Here is a 21,848-nt window from a genome sequence, read left to right as displayed (position 1 = left end):
GGTCATCTTCTAAATCCCCCCCCCCCCCCCAGCCCTCGGGGGGGGGGGGGGGGACTGGTTCTGCCTGTATTTGGGATGGGTGGGGGATACAAGACACTGGATTGAATTTAACTCGCTAAAAAACACTCGACTTTACTTAAAGACAGAGATAAGTTGCTCTGTTGAGGATGCAATTACTTGCAACTGAGTAACAGCTTACAGAAATTGTGTTCGTTAAATTTTGCGGCGAAGTCATTAAATTTTTGGAAAGCTCCAACCACCAAATTTTAGCTTTTTATGTGTAATCTACACGGAATCTTGCAGGGAAAAATAGAATAATAATGGCTTTTTGTCTGAAAAAAGCGACAAAATTCTAGGTTTACCAGTGGTTATTGTACACTTTTCCTTTTATTTGAGTAGGGCGCCAAACAACTGAAAACAAGAACTACGCGAACTTGGCTCGTACTCGAGCGCGCGCGCGCTGCGTCCAGTGTTGAGTAATAGCGCCCTCATGCGACACAAACAATCTCGGTAAATTCGGTTCCTGGCTGTGCCGCATTTTTCCGACGTTCTGTTTTCAGTTTCACTTCGAATTTACGTGTCCATATCTTATGGTAAAATGGCCGATAAGCACACCTTAATGGAGGAGAAGATCTAGTCGAAATTCCAAAGACGGTTCTGGTGCTGCGCAGTCTGCCAATAATAGTGAGTTAGGCCTACTGTGTTAGAAATGTGTTTTCTTTTCTTTGTGGAATTGTGTTGCAGTAGTAGGCCGCCTAATTCTATCATTTTAATGCACGTTGGAATTAGGGCCGAGTTGACCAAACCCCTTGATTTCGTTTTTGTTTAATAAAAAGGCAGATAACTTAGGAACAAGGTTGATATTCTGGAATAAAATGTTCGATTTATTAAAGTTTGATGGCTAGTAATTACTAATCTCGTAAAGTTCTCGTAAACAAATAATAACAAATTTAGAACATCAAAACAAGAATTTGTCTTTGATTTTGTTGGCACCCGCTAATCGCTATGATTTTGCATGCTTGTGGCAAGCTGTTTGTCTCATGACTAAAATTGTTGAATTATGAAGTGCACACGTGCAGTTGAAATAGCAAAAAGTCTTATTTGATAAGGTGAGAAAAAACAGTAGCTCATATTTATCATATTTCATTCTTGCCAAAATTTCAAATTGTTGACTAAAGTGACCATCATTGTGTTCTGTGTTTGAAAGGTTACTCCGTGTAATGCGACGCAAAGTGACAGTGGATAACACAAAGGCAGCCCCGGACTCGTCGGAGAGTCGACGACCCAGCGTCTTTGAGAGACTCGGCCCTGGGTCATCAAGGGAAAGTGCGGTAAGTCTCGCAGAATCTCAGAAAGTGGACTAGACATCAGCTCGTGCGCCTCTCTTTAAGGGTGTGCATTTACGGGTAGTAGGGAAATTGGGTACCCGACTGAAAAAAAAACACGGGTACCAGTTAAAGAAACCCCATAATTTCAATATCAGAAGTTGCTGTACAGAATGTCGATAGGTCGACACTAGTAGCTGTGGTCCAATGGTTACGGTGTTCGACTCATGTGCCGTGGTACATGGGTTCGAATCCCGACCGTGGGAACATGGTGCTTGTGCTCTTGAGCAAGGCACTTTACCATTATTGCTTCGTCCTTCGGATGGGACGTAAAGCCGTAGGTCCTGTGTGTTGTGTAATGCACGCTAAAGAACCCAGTAACACTTATTGCTAAGAGAAGAGGTTTGCCCCGGTGTTTCTGGCAGTGGCTGCAATATGACATAATGGGTCTCATATTTCTCATAAACTTTATTTACCTTTCTTTAATAATTTACATAATTTCCAGTGCCTTGAGTACCTAATTGTTGGTAGATACGTGCGCTATATAAGACTCTGTTATTATTATTATTATTATTACATGATAATACTACCACATCGGTGCGTCACAAGATACAAGTGTGCACAGCAAGATATAAGAGTGTAGCTTTACGGTGTAAATTACATTTTCAAAAAGGTCATAACATGAATCTGTTTCGTTTATCCATGGAGCCTGGTTTTCATTTAGAAAATTGTCCATGATCAATAGCTTAACCCTAACTCCCTAGGCCTTTTTGCTAGGATGTAGCCTCAATCCTGCAAAATCCTCCAATTGGCCTCATGGAAAACTAGCATATACATAGCTGCCAACTAGTACGATTTTTTCGTAATTATTACGAATTGTTTGTTAAATTACGAAAGTACGATTTGCCAATAAAACATTACGAATTTCCCATTTTCTACCTAACGAAAAAAAAAAAATGTAAAGTATCGTTTTTGACCGAAAAACTTCTGGCGAAATGTTGCGATAATGGATGGACTGGTGACAAGTCTAATAAGAATGCAGTCAAGCACCTGATAGACATCAATACATTGTGCGCAGTGGAGTACTTGAGGACCAGACTAAAAATATTTTTCAATGGTGTGTCATTTGTGTGCATCTCGTGGATGTGTGGTTGTGTGTACTGTATGTGTGAGTACTTTTCAATGACGATCGTGAGCACATTTAGTCGCTTATTGCCGGGATGAGACCCATCAGTGCAAGATATTAATCATGGAATTTAATAAGAGTATGGTTGGAATAATTGGTAATAGAGTTTGAGTTTGTCACAACGGACAGAAAAGATAAATCAGCATGCGTTTGCAAGGTATGTTGGCGGGATATTTCTATTGCATACGGTGGCCATAGATCATTGTGTGTAAAAACACGATACGAACTCGAAACTCAACATCGATAGCATGCATCTCCAAAAAAATATGCGCACATGTTATTGATGTTATTATTTATTTGACTTCAACAAACAAATACAGACATTAAAACAAAATTAATTTAAAAAAAAAAATAAAATATATAATATATATATATTTCTGCTGATGAGTGCCTTATGGTACGAAACAGTCTGTCCAGAAGAGAGATATGCCAAAGTTTGTTTAACTCATATTCTGAATTTATTGCATATATATATATATATATAAAATTATCTTTTGGCCTACAGTACATTATTATTCACAACAAGAAGGGTATGCACATGTATGTGTACATGTAAACCATGTAACTGTACTCGATGTTGGTAAAGCTTTTGATAAAACGAGAAGTTGAAAATGACCGCGCGGGTTGATTACTAATTGGGATTTTGAAATGTTGGCAGCTATGCATATAGCCTCAATCCTACAAATTCCTCCGTTATATCTTGAATATGGTCCATGGAGGGATGACCACTGCCTGAATCCTGCAAAATCCTCCGGCTATGTCTGTCAATAGGCTGAGGCAGAGGCAGTGACATCTTGGAGCAGTGCGGAGGATTTCAAGTATAATCAGCTAAATTTATGCATAAACAACACAAGGTCCGGCCCAAGACCTTGACACAGTGCGTACTCCGAAATCAGCAACGCACTTTTGCCATGTAACCTCAATCCTGCAAATTCCTCCAATTTGCAAAAAGGATTTTGGAGGATTCAGAGCGGTTAGGGTTAATTGTTTATTTAAAAAAAAATTGTTTGGACTATTGTTTGGGGCTTGTTAGTCAATACAGAGGAAAATTAGTGAACTTCTTATATGGAAATCTTTCCTATGTTAATCTTACAGCGAGATGCTGGCCGTGGGGAGCAGGGTCGTAGCTGGGCCCGAGAAGGCAGTTCTTCTTTTGGAAATACGTCACGCTTCCAGCCGGGACAAAGAACAAGGTACTGCCTTGTATTTTTTGCTTCCACAAATGTGCACCAAAATAGTTAAAGAATCCCTGCAATGTAATTTCATACAATGTATTTTTTGTAATGCAATCGTTGAAAATGCACTGTTGTGTCCCACTGACCTTATTTTCAATTTTAGTTTTGCCATTTGTAAGGGTACATGTATTTTGGTGCCTTTTTTGTGTTTTTTTTATGCGAATGCAAATTTCCATATACATGAGCAAAAGTGTGAAACCTTGATGTTATTTAGCACCAAAAGTTGCCAGAGTTTGGATATTTTGCTGTGGTGAATTTTCTTTTGTTTGGTGCTTCGTTGTTCTGCAGTACATAGCAGTATATATGTATGTATACATGCAGATCTCCCAAAGTTGTTTCTGTCACTTTTTTTAAAGGCTTTTGCACACAGCTGGCCATATTTACATGTTAGTGGAAACATTGCAGCAATGAAATTACATACCGAGTTCGTCGGTATATCGGTAACATTCGGTGTTTTCAAAAAAAAAAATTGTTTCAGTCCATTATTAAAAAATACCAGGTTTGCTTTACCCGCTAAAGTTTGTTTCATCACAAAGTATTTAAATTTCCATCTGAGATTCTATTGTTCCACGTGAAATTTGCCAGATCTCCAGAAGCTGAGCCAGTAGATCTGCGTCATCGTGTTGAGAGTAAGCGGGCAGAGAGAGAACGCGAACGAGATCGTGAAAGATCCCCCTCCTCATCTTTATCTCCGCCCCTAAAGGTAGGACCCTTCTTTCAAGCCCCCACCGCCCCAGCCCCTCCATCCCCTCCCCCCCCCCCTTCCATGCATCACCTCCGAAAATCCCAAAATGGAATTGCCAATTTCTACGTTGCTAATAACCCTTACCCCCTAGGCCCTTTTGGCTAGGAACCCTTCTCAATCCGGCAAAATCCTAGATTCAGCCTCAGTCCTCCAAAATTATCTAATATTTCTTAAATTTGTTCAGTGGAGGGGTGACCATTGCCTCAATCCTTCAAAAACCTCCAACAATCACTGTTAATGGGTTGAGGCAGTGCCGATGACTTTCAGAAGCAGTGCGGATGATATCAAGCATAATGCAGGGCTCAGTTATGCACGACTGAACATAAACAATGTTGGGTACAGGCTATGAACTTGACACAATGCATCCCCCAAAATTCAGCTGCACTCCTCCAGAATCCTCCACGATTAGGCCCCCTCCCCCAAATTATTATTATGTTAAGTTATTGAATGCAATTCTTGAATTCCAGGACAAAATGAAATACAAAGCACACCGTGCGAAGGAGACGTCTTCCGAGCGGAAGCACAAAGCTCAGGGGTCAAAGGTCACGAAGTTGGCGGCGACCCCTTCCCCGGAGGCCAGCGATGCGGACGAGTGGGGAGGTATCGATGGGATACCTGCGGCAGGTGAGTGTAAGTAAAACGTAAGGTCTGCCCAGAGCCAGCATGGCCCATTAGGCCGGCGCTTATCTCCAGTTTCCCTCGCATTAAACCATTGAGAATATTTCTATTCCCCCTGAATGGGATGCCAGTTCATCGCAGGTGACACCCTAGCCAACGCTGATACATATTTATACTCCTGGGTTGGAGAGAGAGGCAAGTTGGGGTGAAGTGGCTTGCCCAAGGACACAACATGTTGTCAGTAGCTGGGTTCGAACCCCTGACCCTCTTACTCATGGACCCTAACCTGGTTACACCCCAGCTACTGTTGGTAACCATAATCTTGGGTGGAGAGAGGCAAGTTGGGGTGAAGTGGCTTGCCCAAGGACACAACATGGTCAGCAGCTGGGTTCGAACCCCTGACCCTCTTACTTATGAACCCTAAACCAGGTTACACCCCAGCTAATGTTGGTACCCATTTGTGATCCTGGGTGGAGAGTGGCAAATGGGGGTTAAGTGGCTTGCCCAAGGACACAACATATGACCAGCAGCTGGGTTTCGAACCCTGACCCTCTGATCATGGGTCATGAACTCTAACCAGGTTACATCCCAGCTAATGCCGGTACCCATTTGTACTCCTTGGTGGAGAGAGGCAAATGGGGGTTAAGTGGCTTGCCCAAGGACACAACATGTTGTCAGCAGCTGGGATCGAACCCCTGACCCTCTGATCACAAGTCACGAACCCTAACCAGGTTACACCCCAGCTAATGCCGGCACCCATTTGTACTCCTGGGTGGAGAGAGGCAAATGGGGGTTAAGTGGCTTGCCCAAGGACACAACATGTTGTCAGCAGCTGGGTTCGAACCCCAACCTTTAATCGACCTTTAATCCCTTCGTCTCGACAGATGATGACATGTGGGACGACGAGGCCAGTCTGGACTATCGCCAGGCGCTCACCCTGGAGATGAAGCGGCAACAGATACAAAGAGAGCTACAACAGATGGAGGAAGAGGAGAACCAGGCCAGGGAGCAGGCAGAACACATCCTGCAAAAGGAGGTCAGCCATTTGTGACATTCCCTGCCTAAGGCCAAAAAAAAAAAAGTCTCTGGTTTCTGGTATGCGCGCGCGTCGCCGTAGCCATGCGCGTCGGCAAAATGAAAAAGTTTTTTTTTCAATGAAAGATGATGTCTCAAAACCGCCAAACTCACTGGTTTGACTGGAATTCTGCTGCTGCACAATTTTAACGTGTTTTTAGATTGGGTTATGGTCGAGAATAAGCTTTATGTGGCCTCTCTGGACTCCCATATATTTGCACTAAGTTTAGTCGGGCACCATTTGCAGTCATCAGCCGACATTTGAAGCAAAAAAATCAGGTAAAAAAAAAAAAAAAGCCGCATCGCCGCAACACTTTTTGGGCAAGCTCCATACCAGAAACCGGAGACTTTTTTTTTGGCCTAAAAGTACATGTTGCAGTTTGTACAGGGTCACTGGCATTCTCAAACTTTGATCCGTTGTAAATTTTGTCATTTTTATATTTCGTTAGTAAAACAGTTACAGATTGTATTTTTACATTCATTAACCCTAACCGCCCTGAATCCTTCAAAATCCTCTTTGCCAAAGTGGAGGAATTTTGAAGATTGAGGTTACATGGCAAAAGTGTGTTACTGATTTTTGTGGGATGCATTTTGTCAAGGTCTTGGGCCGGACCTTGTGTTGTTTTTGCCCAGCCATGCATAAATATAGGCCTGGATCATGCTTGAAATCCTCCGTACTGCTCTAGGATGTCACTGGCCAAGCCTCAACATATTGGCAGTCACTGCCGCAGGATTTTGCAGGATTCAGGCAGTGGTCACCCCTCTACGGACCATATTCAAGAAATAATGGAGGAATTTGCAGGATTGAGGCTAAATGCTTTTTTCTGCAAGGCCAATTGGAGGATGTTGCAGGATTGAGGCTACATCCTAGCAAAAAGGCCTAGGGAGTTGGGGTTAATCAATCAACTGAGTAAATCGAGCCTGTTGTTGGCAACAGAAGGTTACTTGGTACTTGATCCTATATGATTTCCCTGAGTCTGGTAACCCTTCTACTTGGTTTTACAAACAGGGATCTGATGATGATGGGGTAGGGTCCTATCGCTCCTCCCATTCCCCCTCCCCAGTCCGAAAGAAACACCCTAAGAAGAAGAAAGGACGCAACAAGGCTGAGAAGCGACGTTCCCCCACCCCAGAGGATCCGTCTCCGCCCACAGCTTACGCCGGCAAGAAACGCAAACGGCGCAAGTCCGAGGATGTGACAAAGTAAGTTGAAATAAAAAAATGTCTTCGAAATAGAAATTCTGAATAAGTGTTTAACAGGTTGATGTCCGAGGCGACTTGACACCCTACTGAAAATAGCCAATTCATTTACCAATTGGAACCAATTCATTTACCAATTGGAACCTATGCATTTACCAATTGGAACCTATTCATTTACCAATTGGAACCAATTCATTTACCAATTGGAACCTATGCATTTACCAATTAGAACCTATTCATTTACCAATTGGAACCAATTCATTTACCAATTGGAACCTATACATTTACCAATTGGAACCTATTCAATTACCAATTGGAACCTATTCATTTACCAATTGGAACCAATTCATTTTCCAATTGGAAATTCTGACCTTTTCTCAATTGGACCAATTCAAACCAATTGAAACCATTTCAATACCAATTTACAATTGCTTTCTGTCTTATTAACAGGCAAGAGCGGGATGCATCTTCTGAGCATCCCCCGAAGAAAAAAGGGGGAGGGCCTGGCCACTCCCCTCGAGGGGGCAAACCAACGGCAGCTGCACTTCGCCCTCGCACCCCAAGCCCTAGACCTACCAAACAAGGCTCCGACAGTGACGCTACCCCCCAGAAATATAAGGGCAAAGCTGAGATGGGGAAAAAGTCCAAGGAGAGGGATGTGGCGAAGAGAAGGTGAGTAGAAATCCAGGGGGTGTTTGTACTCTGTGTCATCCTTAATTACTGCAAAATTCTGGATAGAATCTCAATCGGCCATTTTTTTTTTTTTTTGGAAAATGAGGGTGCTTTTACGTGTTAATTTTGGGGTACTGTCAGAGGTGAATCTCAGGTGCACATTGTGTTTCTTATTCTGTGTATTGGTCACGGCTAAATGTGTTGCTACCACTCTTCATAAGTGCATAGAATAACCCGTTACCTGATGCCTTTTAATTTTCTTCAGGACTTTCTCGGGCAATAAAAGCAGCGATGACGAAGCAGCCCCTGCCAGACGCAAGCCCGCCCGTTCCCCTACACCTCCTGCCCAGTATCGCAAGATGACCCCATCCTCTAAGCGTCCTCGTTCTCCGTCCCACTCCAGGAGCCCCTCGCCAATCAAACACAAACCCAAACACTACGAGACGCCCCCACAGAGGACCACCAGACGACGCCCTAGCACCCCCAGCCCAGCCCGGTCGGGTTCATTCCCACCCAGGGAACACTCGTCCCAGTCCACCTCAAGCTCCACTCGCTCGGAGTCGCCACGCAGGGCAACGAGGAAACGCCCTCGGTATCAGTCACCGTCGCCGGTAAGGCAGACCAAACAGCCGTCATCCTCACCGCGAGACCGTCGCGGCCGACCTAAAAGCCCTCCTGTCCGGTCACCACCCTCAGGCCGGGCCGGGGCCAAGAAACTACTCCAGCGAAGTATGTCGCCATCAGGCTCACACGGGGCCTACTCACCTGCCGTCAAACGTAGATCCCCATCTCCAAGAGCTGTCAGAAGGCCGTCACCCTCGCCCACTCAGAAACAACCACCGGCTACGTTGTCAAGATCAAGCAGTGGCTCAAGAGATAACGTAGGAAAGAAGTACGCTGACAGACAGAGTTCTGGTGAGAAAAAAATCATCATCTGCTTTAACATGCCGTAAAAGTGGTTACGTCATGTGACACCGCGGTCACACTTCGCCCGAGGTGATGTGTCTAAACAAACGTGGCTTACGTATCAATGCCCATTTTTTCATCAATTTTCTTTCAGAAAAAAAAAAAAATTACAGGAATGCATCACATTCTGAGTGATAACTGCAGTCAGCAACGAAGCACTGTCAAATTTTCCAGTCTTATTTCTTCTAAATTTCAAATAGAAAATGTTCACTTAAATCGCTCGTGCAAACCCTATGGTAAAAAAGGCGGACGAGACATTGTTTGGACACTTCACTATTGGCGACGACTCTGCGTGACGTCACACTTCTACTGCGTATAGAATGTAAGGGTGTTCAGTATTGTTGTACAAGGTGAGTTGGAACGATCTAGACCCAAATTAAAGAAAATCGCTACCCAAATTAAAGAAAAGCGCTATCAAAAAACCACCCTGACCTCGGTTCCATGGTTCAACAAATTTTGGTTGAAATCGCGTACTGATGTGAAGCAGTGTAATAACAAATAAAAACCTAGTCATGGTGACTGACTCACTTGAAGTTATTGACACAATTAAAAAAGGCAAAACCAATTCCGTGTGCAGACTGGAAAATGAGCCACTTCAATTAGAATGGCATAACTCCTCACCACAGCCACTTATTTGAAAAATTCAAAATTCCTGGGGAAGACAAGGTACTAACCATTCATATGAAACACTCAGTTTTTTTCTCAATAAAGTCAATTTGCCACCAAAAACTGGTGAACTTGGGTCCAGATCATTCTGACTCACCCTGTATTCTGCACAGCTTCGTTTGCATGAGAGAAGAAAGTTAAAATTTTAACCACTAATTAACCACTTTTCAAAACAGTTGCACTATTTACATTCCAAATGAAAGACAGAGATTGCATATTTTACATCACATAGAAAAGAAGGTTATGCCGGATGGAAAATGATGACTGATGGAAAATGATGTATGTTTTTCACAGATTATCAAGGTCAAAAAGGGCATCCAAGTGGCATATATCCACCAAGAGGCGACGGTCGAAATGACTTGCCGCAAGCAGACTTCCAACAACAATCCAGACAGCGGTCAGACTCGCGCTCAGACCCCCGAGCAGATGGCAGAGCACAATCCAGAGGGCAGCCCAAGACCGATTCCCGCGGGTACCAGAGGGGCGACGTGAGAGATGACCCACGGGGTGCCGCCAGGGGAGACACAAGAGGAGATACCAGGGGTGACCTGAGGAGGGACTCGAGAGGGGCAGATCCAAAGGCTGACCCAAGGGGCGATCCCAGAGCTGACACCAGGGGCGATCTTAGGGACACTAGAGGAAACCTTAGGCAAGAAGGCAGGGAAGACCCAAGAGCAGATGTAAGAAGAGACCCAAGAGGAAACCCTAGGGGTGATCCGAGGGAGAACCCCAGGGGAGATTCAAGGGGAGACCCCAGGGGAGACCGAAGGGGTGACCCAAGGGTAGATCCAAGGGTTGACCCAAGGGGAAACCCCAGGGAAGACCTGAGGGGAGACCCAAGAGATGCAAGGGGAAACCCTAGGGGAGACCTAAGGGGAGACCCCAGGGGTGATCCAAGAGGAGAGCCCAGGGGAAATCCAAGGGGAGACCCGAGGGGGAATCCCAGGGGAGACCTTAGGGGATATCGAGGAGGAGATCCCAGGGACGAGTTTAGGGGAGACCCCAGGGAAGATCCAAGAGGAGACCCCAGGGGAAATGTAAGAGGAGACCTCAGAGGAGATGTCAGGGGAGACCCAAGGGGAGATCCAAGGGGAGACCCAAGGGGAGATATCAGGGGTGGCCTCCGGGCAGACCCCAGAGCTGATCCAAGGGGAGATGTTAGAAGAGATCTGAGGTCAGACCCTAGAGCAGACTCCAGGTCTCGAGTCGATCCCAGAGCGGATCCTCGTTTAGACTTGAGGGGTGATCCTAGGAGAGACCAGCGGGATGACCTTAGATTGGACCCAAGAGCGAACTTGAGATTACCTCCTCGGGCAGATCCCAGAGCAGACCCAAGAGTGGACCTCAGGGCTGATCCACGGTCAAGTCAGAGACCAGACCAAGAACGGGAATCTAGGGAACCTCGGGGACGACAGCAGCAGGAGCGAGAGTCTCGTCGGGATGAGTGGGAAAGGAGCCGGAACAGTGGCAGGAAGGAATTGGAGGATATCCCAGGGAGAGAGCAGCAGTTTGCAAGGTTTGTCCTCTCTCAATTGGATGCTTGTTTATGTAGAGGCGTAGCCACAAAACTCTTGAAACCCAACATTATCATATCTAGAAATAAATGTACTCAGTCAAGAAACTGATGAAAATGCTTGGCTTGTGATGTTAACAAACATTGAACTTTGAATCATTAACTTAAATTTGTTTGTTGGATTTTAGGAATCGCGGACAGTCGTCGCTAGACAGGCAGCGTGATGTACCGAGATCAGACAGCCTGGATAATCGCCGGGTGCCTAAGGCCAGCCCAAGCCCACTGGGCCGAGGAAGAGGGCCTAATGCTGGCAGGGGACCTGAACGGGATCCTGTCATGGAGAGAAGGGACAAAGGGCCAGAAAGAGGCAGGGGGCAGACTAAAGGGAGAGAACCACCACCACTAAAGGGTGACAGGGGACTTGATCCAGGGAAGGGTGATCAAAGAGGGAGAGGCTCTGACCGTAGTGGAGACAGAGGAAGGGGAAGTGAGATGGGTAAAGGTCCAGACCGAGATAGGTTTCAGGAGAAGGGTAGGGAGCCACAGAGGGGTAGAGATGGCGATCCTCAGAGAGACCGAGGCTCAGAGAAAGGACGGGATAGTCGAGGAGTAAAAGAAGGTCCAGATCGTGGTAGAGCTCAAGAGAGGGAAGGCTTTGCCAGACAAGCTGATCCAAGCTTTGAGGAGTCCAGAAGATCAAGAGATAGCTCAACTGACAGCCACAAAATGGACAAGCAGAAAGGGACTGAGCAGCAGAGGGGGACACGCACAGGTGGGCGATCAGATGCTGTGAGACGAGACGGGTCTAGAGACAGACGAGAGGATTCTAGATCTAGAAGGGGGGATTCCAGGGGTTCCAGCAGCTCTCAGAGGGACAAACCCAGTGATCAGGATAAGAGGCTGCGGTCCGAGAGGTCTTCTGAGGGGTCATCACGGGAGTTGCCAAAGCAGCCCCAACCCCCTGGCCGAGCATCTGATTCTCCAGCCACAGTCGGCAGTAGAGGTGATCGTTCCCGTTCCCAGGAGAAGTCATACTTGGATCGAGATCAGGATCAAAGGACCGCCGCTTCTCCACCAGACACCAAGGCAGTTGAAGCGCTTTCCAAAAGCTCAACTCAAGATAGCAAGGAGAGCACCCCGCTCAAGGAGAGCTCCCCGGGCAGGCCCGCTGAGGAAGTCTTCAGCGACTGGTCGGAAGGCGGAAGCGATGAGCTCCTCAACCAAAGCCCACCGGCGGAAGATCCACCGAAGTTGCTGCCTTTCCCGGCAGACCCTGCTGCTGCCACCAAACAAGACCCATCTGTGGAACCATCCAAGAGAGACAGACAGAGGTCGGACAGGCAAGACAGGCGATCCGATGATAGAGAAAAACAAGAGGGCTTCGAAGGGAGATCTTTGCGGAGCCAGAGCTACGGCAGCAGCTCCAGTCGATACAGTTCTATCAGCTCAGACATACCGGTGCAGCCAGGTTCCGCTGCATCTCTGGATCCAGGCCCGGCCCTTACCCAGTCAGCACTGGATCAAGAGGAAGTAAACTCCACTTCCTCAACCAAGGCGCCGAGTATACCTAAAGAGGGCAAAGTTTCAAGAGAAAATTCAAGAGAAAAGGATTCCCAAGACAAGAACAGTAGTAAGTATGACTTCCATTTTTTTTTTCAACCACTCTACCATGGCATGTGGAATTTTAAATATAAAAGAAATAACTTAAATTTAAAAAAAATCATATCCACCTCCAGCATTAAACATCAAAATCTTACAAATTTGAGAATGTGTTATCAAAGGACATGATCACTATCATGTAAACAGATGCTGTTTCACATCAAGCAATGTCTGTATGGCTTTTTTTTTTAGATTGGGCCTTAATTGATATTGAATAAAGGAATCCATTTTCTCGCCTGTAATATGCAACATTTGCTTTTGGTGTAATTTTCAGAACTGGACGGACTTTAGGGTTAGTATTTTATAACAAATATTGTTACGCTGACCTGTGTATAGTTTTGCGTTCAAAGATGCTGGAAAAACCAAGAAAAATAATGCTTTTCTTTTAGTCTGATTCCCTGACCCTACGTTAGACAAAACGGAGCAAAAATAGACGACGGGAGTTTTCAGGCCAGGCAACCAGACTATATGGCTTGCACCCATTCACAGTGTAACCGACTGCAATATGGGAAACTAAAATTTGATAAATTTGGGGCAGTATTTGAAGAAAAAATAATTGTTTTTCGTTGGAAATTGGTAATAAAAGTCCACTTTTTGTAAAAATAAAAGCACATCAGGTGCCATGATTTCACAGGATGCTTGAGACTATTATTCACTCACAGTCAAGTAAGGTATGTCATAATAATTGGGTGTTTTTGTTTGTTGATGTTTGCAAATGTGGTAAATTACCTTTAACTAGGCATCCCACCTTCAAGGGAGACGTCGGTCAAGCGAGAGCAAAGTCACCCCTCTGACATGTACGAGGTGATCAGCGACGACGAATTTGATGACATGTTGGACGACGGAAAGAGAGATGTGAGCAAGCAAGAGGAAGAAACGAAACCTCAAGAAGGTAGGTTGATCTTGAAACGAGGGAAGGCTATCCCGGTAGGCCGAAGACTTTTGTCCTCAAAGGGAAAGATTACATACTTGAACCCTAACCCTGCCAGACGCACCACAGTGCATCTGGTGGAAAAGTCTGGTGCTTTTGCATAAACGGCCAGTTCTGAAATGATGAGAGCTAATCTCGTTGAACAATGCCACAGTTGTATCCTGCTGCATTTTAATGACCACAGACTCTCAAGGCAGTTTGGCCTTGAGACTTTTGACCTGATCGATCTAGCTCAACTGAGCAGGCTTGTCATTTAGACAAGTGTTGGGTGTTGCTGTGTTGCTGGCAGGGTTTGGTTAAAGTTATATTTTTGCATTTTCTTGTTTGAAGCAACAAAACTGCTCAAAATCTCGAATGGGTTGGTAACAGCTTACTTGTTGAAGTTTCAGCTCAGTGGATACTACACGTTTTGAGAAAACAGAAAATGTTTGCCCAGTTTTGGGGGTCTCATAGCTTAAAGGGAATATACAACATTTGCAAACATCAAAAAATAAAACTACATGTACCAAGTTTTAACAAAATACCTTACTAGGTGTTGGTAAATGACAGTCTTAAGCATCCTGTAAAATTCTGGCACCTGGTGTGAAGTCATTTTCAAAAAAATGGTATTTTGTATGCATTTCCAACGGTGGTCGGCCGACCACCGTTGGAAAAACCTAACTATTTTTCAACTACTGCTCCAAGTTTACAACTTTTTTCAGTCCAAATGTTGTTTGCTATTGGTTACATGTTCATGGACGGGTGCAGGCCAGCTAGACCGATTCCCTTACCTTACAAGGAACCAGTCAAGGAACCAGACTACTTGAACATTTTTGTTTTTCTTGGTTTTTCCGGCATTTTCGAACACAAAACTTCAAACATGTCAGTGTAACAATAATTGATCTATTATACTAACCCCTCAAATAGTTCGTTTCTGAAAATTACAGCAAAAGCCAATGATGTACATTCCCTTTAAAAAGCTCTGCCTGTGGTAATTACAAATTCCAGGAAATTACAAATGTTCCTGTGTGCCTTATAGGCACTTTTAAAATTTCAGCATCATATCCCGGATATTTTTTTAGATGACGCCTAAGCCTGAATGTTTCCTTCTTTCCAGACACTCAAGCAGACCTGACAGCGGTAGACTGGGCCAGCCTCATGTCGCAAACCTCACTGCTGCAAACCCAGTCCAAACCCAGCGGGGAGTCCGGGTCCATACTGGACAAGTTCCGGCCTGGCCAGGTCCTGGCGCGGTTGGGCGTGTCCAGGGCGCTGGCCGGTCCCGAGTTGATGGGGGAGGTGGAGAGAGTGTGCCAGCAGGCTGCACAAGGTATGAAACTAACCCACTGTCACTTGTGTTGACCTATCGCCGTTTGCGAGTTAGCCACGCCCCTTAGACAACCCTACGGAGTTTTTGTACACTAAGTTCTGTTTGTCTCAGATTTTGCGCGTTCCGCGTCCATTTGTATTTCATGTAATTGGACAATATTTCACAAGCTGCATTGACACGATCCAAACGCAAATCCACCGCGATAGGTCAATTTCATTATTTGCCATCAATGCACAGGATAATGATACATATATTTTGGTAAAGTCGAATTTTTAAAGGGGTAATGCGATGATTTTTTTTTCTTAGGAACACAATTTGTGCAACTTTCTACTCTTAAATGTATGAAAACTAATTGACATCCATATTTTGTTATTTAAAAATGCACTTCTTTTGACCTTGAACATTTTCCCATGCTTTACCGGAAAACAGAGGGCGCTGTTGTTGTGATGTTATTTCAGGAAGATACTCTTTCATTTATGATTTTTTCTGTTCAAATTGTGAACCCAAACATTTGCTCAGTTGAAAACATTTGTGAGAAATAGTTGCTCATTGGCTTACTGCCATGTACTTACACAACAGCGAAGAATCAAAGAAAAGAAAATTGATAACAGCAAAATATTGAAAATTCTAGCAACTTTTTGTGCTGAAATAGGTTTAACATTGAGGTTTCTGCCTGGAATGACATCACAGTTTTGCTCATGAATATGGAAATTTGCATTAGCATAAAAACCGAAAAGGCACCAAAATACCCTTTAAAATGGCAAAACGAAAATTAAAAAATTAAGGACACAAAGGGGCATTTTCTAGGACTGCATTAAAAAAATTACATGGCATGGGCCCTTTTAAACGGTGTTCTAAGTTTTATTTTCTTTTTTAAATCTGGAATCTTAGAGGAAGGATCCACCATACAGACTCCAGTGTTTGAGAATCAGCTGGGAGCGTTCAACGCCTCGGCCCAGAGGAAGCTACGCCAACGAAAACACCTACTGACCGACATTGGGCCCTGCCGACGGGCCCTGTGTGCCCGGCGGGACGTCATGATCCGTAAACAGCTCGGCAAAGTCGACAAGGTAGGTCAGAAGTTGAGTTGTAGTTGAGTACAAGCTCTAAGAAATTACTGGTAGAGTCTACACGATCGGCAAACCGAGCATTATAAACTAAACGCCGCAAAAAAATGGAAGTCCACACGCATTGGAGGGATCATAAGTTTGAATCTGATCATCTTAAGATGACGTCATTTACCGTAATTTCCTGCGGATAAGACGCGTCTTATCTGACTTTCTAGACCACAAAAACATCGCTGCGCCTTATCTACAGGTGCGCCTTATCTGGTGTCGCTTGAGTTCAAAGTGACGGTCTTTGTGTGAAGAATTCTTTCAATGCCGCAATCAATAATGCGGTCAACCAAGGCTCAACTCTCCAGACATTGTGACCGTATTTTCATTCCAACAATGCCGCGATGTGTTGATCCCGCCATGATCGTGCTTTCATTCCAACAATGCCGCAATGCGTTGATCCCCCTATAGTGACCGTGCTTTCGTTCCAACAATGCCGTCATACAAACGTTTTTCTCTGTGGCCGTTTTTTCATTCCGAAAATGCTGCAATCAGAATTACTTAAACGTTTGGAAATCGCATTCACTCAAGTTCTATTGTGTGAACGTTGAGGGTGTTTATTGTACAGGATATCTTCGAAGTCTGCAAGCCTGAAGATCAAAATGAAAACAGTGCGAGTCGGTAAAAGCGGCTCAGGAAAGCGTACTTCCGTCCCGAGCGCCATGTTATGCATACAGAGACCGCACGAACCTCAGTGCACGTGTGGCCGAACATTTTGTAGAAACACGCTGCGGTGTATCATCAAGTCCGAGCGGTAAAATCTCGTTAAAATATATATTTCAACGGACAAATACATACACAGAGAAGAGAGATCACGTTCTGAGAATTAATTTGCGGAAATTCTCTTTCTCCACCGATGTATGTTATTTTCTACGATCCAAATTCGTCCTGATACGCTACTGTAGTCATGCACGGAACATCATGGTCCGGTACCGTACGTAGGCCGTAGTCACTGGTTCCTGGCCCACATCATAGCTTCGATTCTGTAAGCATGCGATGGGAACCAACGAGTACTGATGGCTCTGCTGCCGCACGGAACATCGTACAGCGGCATGGCTTCGACGACGTGCATCACAAATGCGTCAGAATTACAGGCCTTTTCGTCAAGATTTAGCGTGCCAAGATGAAATAATATCGTGTAAACGATTATGTTGTGCATGCAAATGGCGTGTGTAATATTACTGTGCGTATCGGCGGCTGAAAATGTGATCGGCAATTTGTTTTCTGTGTACGGTGAGTAATTATACTGACACTGTGACAGCTCGGTTACTTCTCCCACGCGGTCTGGGTAAATTTTCCCGTGTCGAAAGTCCAAGTGCGGACAGTGGTCACATTTGACCATTTCTCATTTTACTATCGTCTCGGTAAAACCTTCCAAAAAAAAAGTCCAGTGCGGACACGGCTTAATTCATCCTCCGAATAGTGTGATCGTTCTAAGGCAACACAATGGCCCCTTTGTGGCGATGTACCGACACCGGGTGACGCCTGGTGTTCTTCTGTGTGCGGTCAAACATGCGTCTTATGCGGCGGTGCGCCTTATCTGTTGGCGTTTGAATTTGTTTTGGGTGATTTAAGGGACCTGCGCCTTATCCGCCACGCGCCTTATCCGCAGGAAATTACGGTATATTATCCTTTGGGGAATTTTGTTATCCCCTTTTTTTATCTAATTTTTGATATTCCGTTTGCTACCAAAGACTGTAAATCTACCAAAGACTGTTAATCGTCCAAGATTGACAACGGTTTATGAAAAATGATGCAGCTTGAAAACTTGCTAATTTAAAGATTACGCGAGAAGAACTTCCTGAGCGTAACCCCACATGCCCGTAATTGGCCCCTATCGACTGCACAGTGCCTCCAGTACCCGCGTACTCTTTAAATTTGCAACTTTTCAAACTGCATCATTTTTCATAAACCGTTGTCAATCTTGGACGATTTACAGTCTTTGGTAGCAAACAGGGCATCAAAGTGTAGCTAACAGCATTTCCCAAAGGTCTATATAAATGACGTCGTCATAAGACAGTCAGATTCAAAATCATGAGGATGATTGATCAGTTGTTATCATGAGCATCTTTTGTTTCTGTGCGTTTTTCGTTTCTTAGCCGGAACCAGACCAAGTGTTCTCCACCAGTCTTCTTGATGCGGAGCTCTTTAAGCTCAATGTCCAGCTCTTCAGGGCAGGCAAGAAGATGGGTCCGGCACCAGACCTGACCGCTGCTGGCGTCAGCGCGCCACACTCGGAGCGTTCGTCACCGATCGCTGTGTGCACGTGAGCGTGCTCAGTGCGCGGTCTAGTGAGAACTACTCACGACTGGACACAAGTTTACGAGTCGACTGGCGAACCTTGATCGTCAACTGATTTTGTTGAATTCTGAAAACTTTTGTGACTTGTTTCTCGTAGCCATTTAAGGCACTCTCTATAGGGTTTCCTTTAGTCTTGTAACTTTTGTTTACATTCTTCAGCAGAGTCTCCTGGATGTGAATCAAGTGATTGGGAATCTTGACACTTCTGTCCATGAGCAGGACGCTTTACTGCAATTGCTGTATGAAAGCTATCAGGATTTCCTTTAGTCTTGTAACTTTTGTTTACATTCTTCAGCAGAGTCTCCTGGATGTGCATCAAGTGATTGGGAATCTTGTCCATGAGCAGGACGCTTTACCACAATTGCTGTTGCAAAGCTACCACAGTCATAATCGCCATGACTGGTCGCGACAGGAATCATGTAGTTTTTACTTGGAACTATCGGCCTGCTAATCAGGGGTAACAGAATTGCCTACTGATTGAGATTAACATGTATCCATTTCTAATTTAATGGATTATTTTAGAATTTTAAGGCCCGGCTGTAACGACTGGCAGAATCCTAAATTTTATAGAGTAGTAATGTAGTTGGCTGTGGTTTTATATCTTTTGTTTTTCAATTGTTATAAGCAAACTTTCGGTGTTGGTTCATATGCTTAAACGTTAAGAAAGTTTGCAAAAATTGTGAACTAGCCGGAATATTGTTTGCTGGTAATTTTTTGTTCCGTGGTTCGTGTCTTTGGTCACTCCTGTTTTTCCGTTGCCGCATAATTTTCACAGATATTACCCTCCCAGTTCAGTTTACACGTCAGCGTTAGGGACTCCGAAGCACAAGTACGCCCTCAACGGTTACGAAGGGAGAGTTTGGGGAGATCACTGGGAGGACATTCTAACGCATTACTGACGACGTGCAACTCTCACGCAGAGATGCTGTGGGTCTGTGTAGTTCAGAGTGAAATTAGTCGTGCGTAAATTCGAAAGCGCATAACCCAGTGTGCGCATGCGGTGTGGTCCGCCCACTGGGGCTGTCCAAAGTGGTAAAAAGCGCCCTCTATTGTTCACGAATTGAGTCATACGCTGAGAAAGCGCCACGTCACCTTCTCCCAGGCCTGGCTCACTTTCCTCGAAAATGGTTCACGTGAGCATTCCATAACGACAAATTTGACGTACGTTTAACACGCACGATCACAGATAGCAATTTTACATCCTACTTTTACAGAACATTTTCACAACTTAGTACCTGAAAATGGTTCACTGTCATTCGGCAAATTGTCACCACACCAGTTACAACCGCAGCTTATATTTCACGTCAAAACAGCTTTATTTGCGTGATCGAACCGTGAAGGAAATATTTACCACAAAACGTAAGTACTACTTTAGTATCATTGACAGATTGATGCAAATATGAATGCATTATTAACAGCGATTATTTCTAATGTAATGTTTGTCTCAAACAACTGCTGCCATTTGTATTCGGTGTCAGAGATGGATCGATACATCAAGACAGCTTCCTGACGTAATGACCTTTCGGGTCACACCAGCCTGGCCAATCAGATGGCAGGAATTGGAATGTGGCATGTTTTAGCGACCAATGAAATCACGGCAGCTGTGAAGGAATTGCCTGTGTACGGTCTGGAAGATTTTTTTTTTTAATGTCTCTACTTTAATTTCACCCTTGAAATTGAGAAATCTCATTCAAAAGTTGCACCAGTTTTTTTTGTTTTTTTTTCCCTTTTTTTTTCAAAATAGAAGCTGAAAAATACCATAGTTATTGTTTTGGGAAAAATTAATCAGTGTTTGATACAATAAACAGGTTGGGTTATTATGGAAAGAGTTATGTCTGCTTTTTTTCTGCTGTTACTTTTCCGATTGGCCCAATGTCATTTGGCTGAGTAACAGAAAAATAATTGCTTTTATAGCAAATTCATGTACTTTAATAGCAAAACTTAGCGTGGGACCAGTGATATGCAGTATACATAGCTGCCAACTGTTACTAATTTTTCGTAATTATTACGAATTGTTTGTTAAATTACGAAAATACGATTTGCCACTAAAACATTACGAATTTCCCATTTTCTACCTAATGAAAAAAAATAATACTTGTAAAGTATCGTTTTTGACCGAAAACTTCTGGCGAAATGTCGCGATAATGGATGGACTGGTGACAAGTCTAATAAGAATGCAGTCAAGCACCTGATAGACATCAATGCAGTGTGCGCAGTGGAGTACTTGAGGACCAGACTAAAACTATTTTTCAATGGTGTGTCATTTGTGTGCATCTCGTGGATGTGTGGTTGTGTGTACTGTATGTGAGTTCTTTTCAGTGACGATCGTGAGCACATTTGGTCGCTTTTTGCCGGGTTGAGACCCATCAGTGCGACAATTTAATCATGGAATTTAATAAGAGTATGGTTGGAATAATTGGTATTACAGTTTGAGTTTGTCACAACGTCCAGAAAAGATAAATCAGCATGCGTTTGCAAGGTATGTTGGCGGGATATTTCTATTGCATACGGTCATGACGGTGGCCCTAAATCATTGTGTGTAAAAACATTGATACGAACTCGAAACTCCACATCGATAGCATGCATCTCCAAAAAAATATGCGCATATTTTATTATTGTTATTATTTATTTGACTCCAACAAACAAATACAGACATTAAAAAAAAATAATTAAAAAAAAAAAAAAAAAAAAAAAAAAAAAAAAAAAAAATTAAATTATCTTTTGGCCTACATTACATTATTATTCACAAGAAGAAGGGTATGCACATGTATGTGTACATGTAAACCATGTACCTGTACTCGATGTTGGTAAAGCTTTTGATAAAACGAGCAGTTGAAAATGACCGCGCGGGTTGATTACTAATTGGGATTTTGAAATGTTGGCAGCTATGAGTATACATCGCATGGCATCGTGACCGGTGGCCTGTATTTGCCAAGTGTGTGAATATATCCCCCAAAACACTGGACTTCCTCTGTATATAAAGCCATGGGCGTCAATCGGTGGGGGGCGGGGTGACAAGTCCCCCCCCCCCACCCCCCCCCCCAAAAAAAACACACACACTTTTTAAAGTGGGGTATAATATATCGTTTGTCGTCCCCCCCCCCACACTCTTTTCGTCCCCGAATAAAAAAATATAGCCAACATAAGCTCAGAATAGCTGATTCAATGACTCCAAACTTTAAAATAATGTTTAAAAGATGACCTTTTGCCCACAAAAATTGGTTTAAGTGGTCGAAACTTGCCTCAGATCGCACCACAGACCATCTAGAATCCAAACAATTTCCCGGGTCCTTAAGCGTTATGTAATCTTCAGGGGAAATTTGGAGAATGCTC

At 44.1% G+C, this 21,848-nt stretch overlaps 1 protein-coding gene across 2 annotated transcripts; it reads left to right on the top strand.

The window, feature by feature from the left end:
- Nucleotides 1–483: 483 nt before the first annotated feature.
- On the top strand, nt 484–20,336 carry LOC119724153 (zinc finger CCCH domain-containing protein 13-like). Of its 2 annotated transcripts, none has more exons than XM_038195082.1 (15): nt 484–684; nt 1,208–1,331; nt 3,607–3,704; nt 4,332–4,449; nt 4,959–5,115; nt 5,994–6,145; nt 7,193–7,386; nt 7,834–8,055; nt 8,321–8,970; nt 9,982–11,203; nt 11,389–12,830; nt 13,599–13,751; nt 14,887–15,099; nt 15,991–16,169; nt 18,314–20,336. In XM_038195082.1, exons 2-15 carry the CDS (start codon nt 1,221–1,223, stop codon nt 18,482–18,484), a joined length of 5,082 nt encoding a protein of 1,693 aa, XP_038051010.1. In that variant the 5' UTR covers nt 484–684; nt 1,208–1,220; the 3' UTR covers nt 18,485–20,336. The 2 variants fall into 2 exon arrangements, with proteins under 2 accessions (XP_038051010.1, XP_038051009.1); XM_038195081.1 differs by having other exon boundaries at nt 4,959–5,121.
- Nucleotides 20,337–21,848: the final 1,512 nt, after the last annotated feature.

This window comes from Patiria miniata, unplaced genomic scaffold (genome assembly GCF_015706575.1).
Source record: "Patiria miniata isolate m_02_andy unplaced genomic scaffold, ASM1570657v1 HiC_scaffold_18, whole genome shotgun sequence".
Taxonomy (NCBI): Eukaryota; Metazoa; Echinodermata; class Asteroidea; order Valvatida; family Asterinidae; genus Patiria; species Patiria miniata.
Note: the sequence above shows the minus strand (reverse complement) of the source record. Positions and strands in the feature narration are given on the sequence as shown.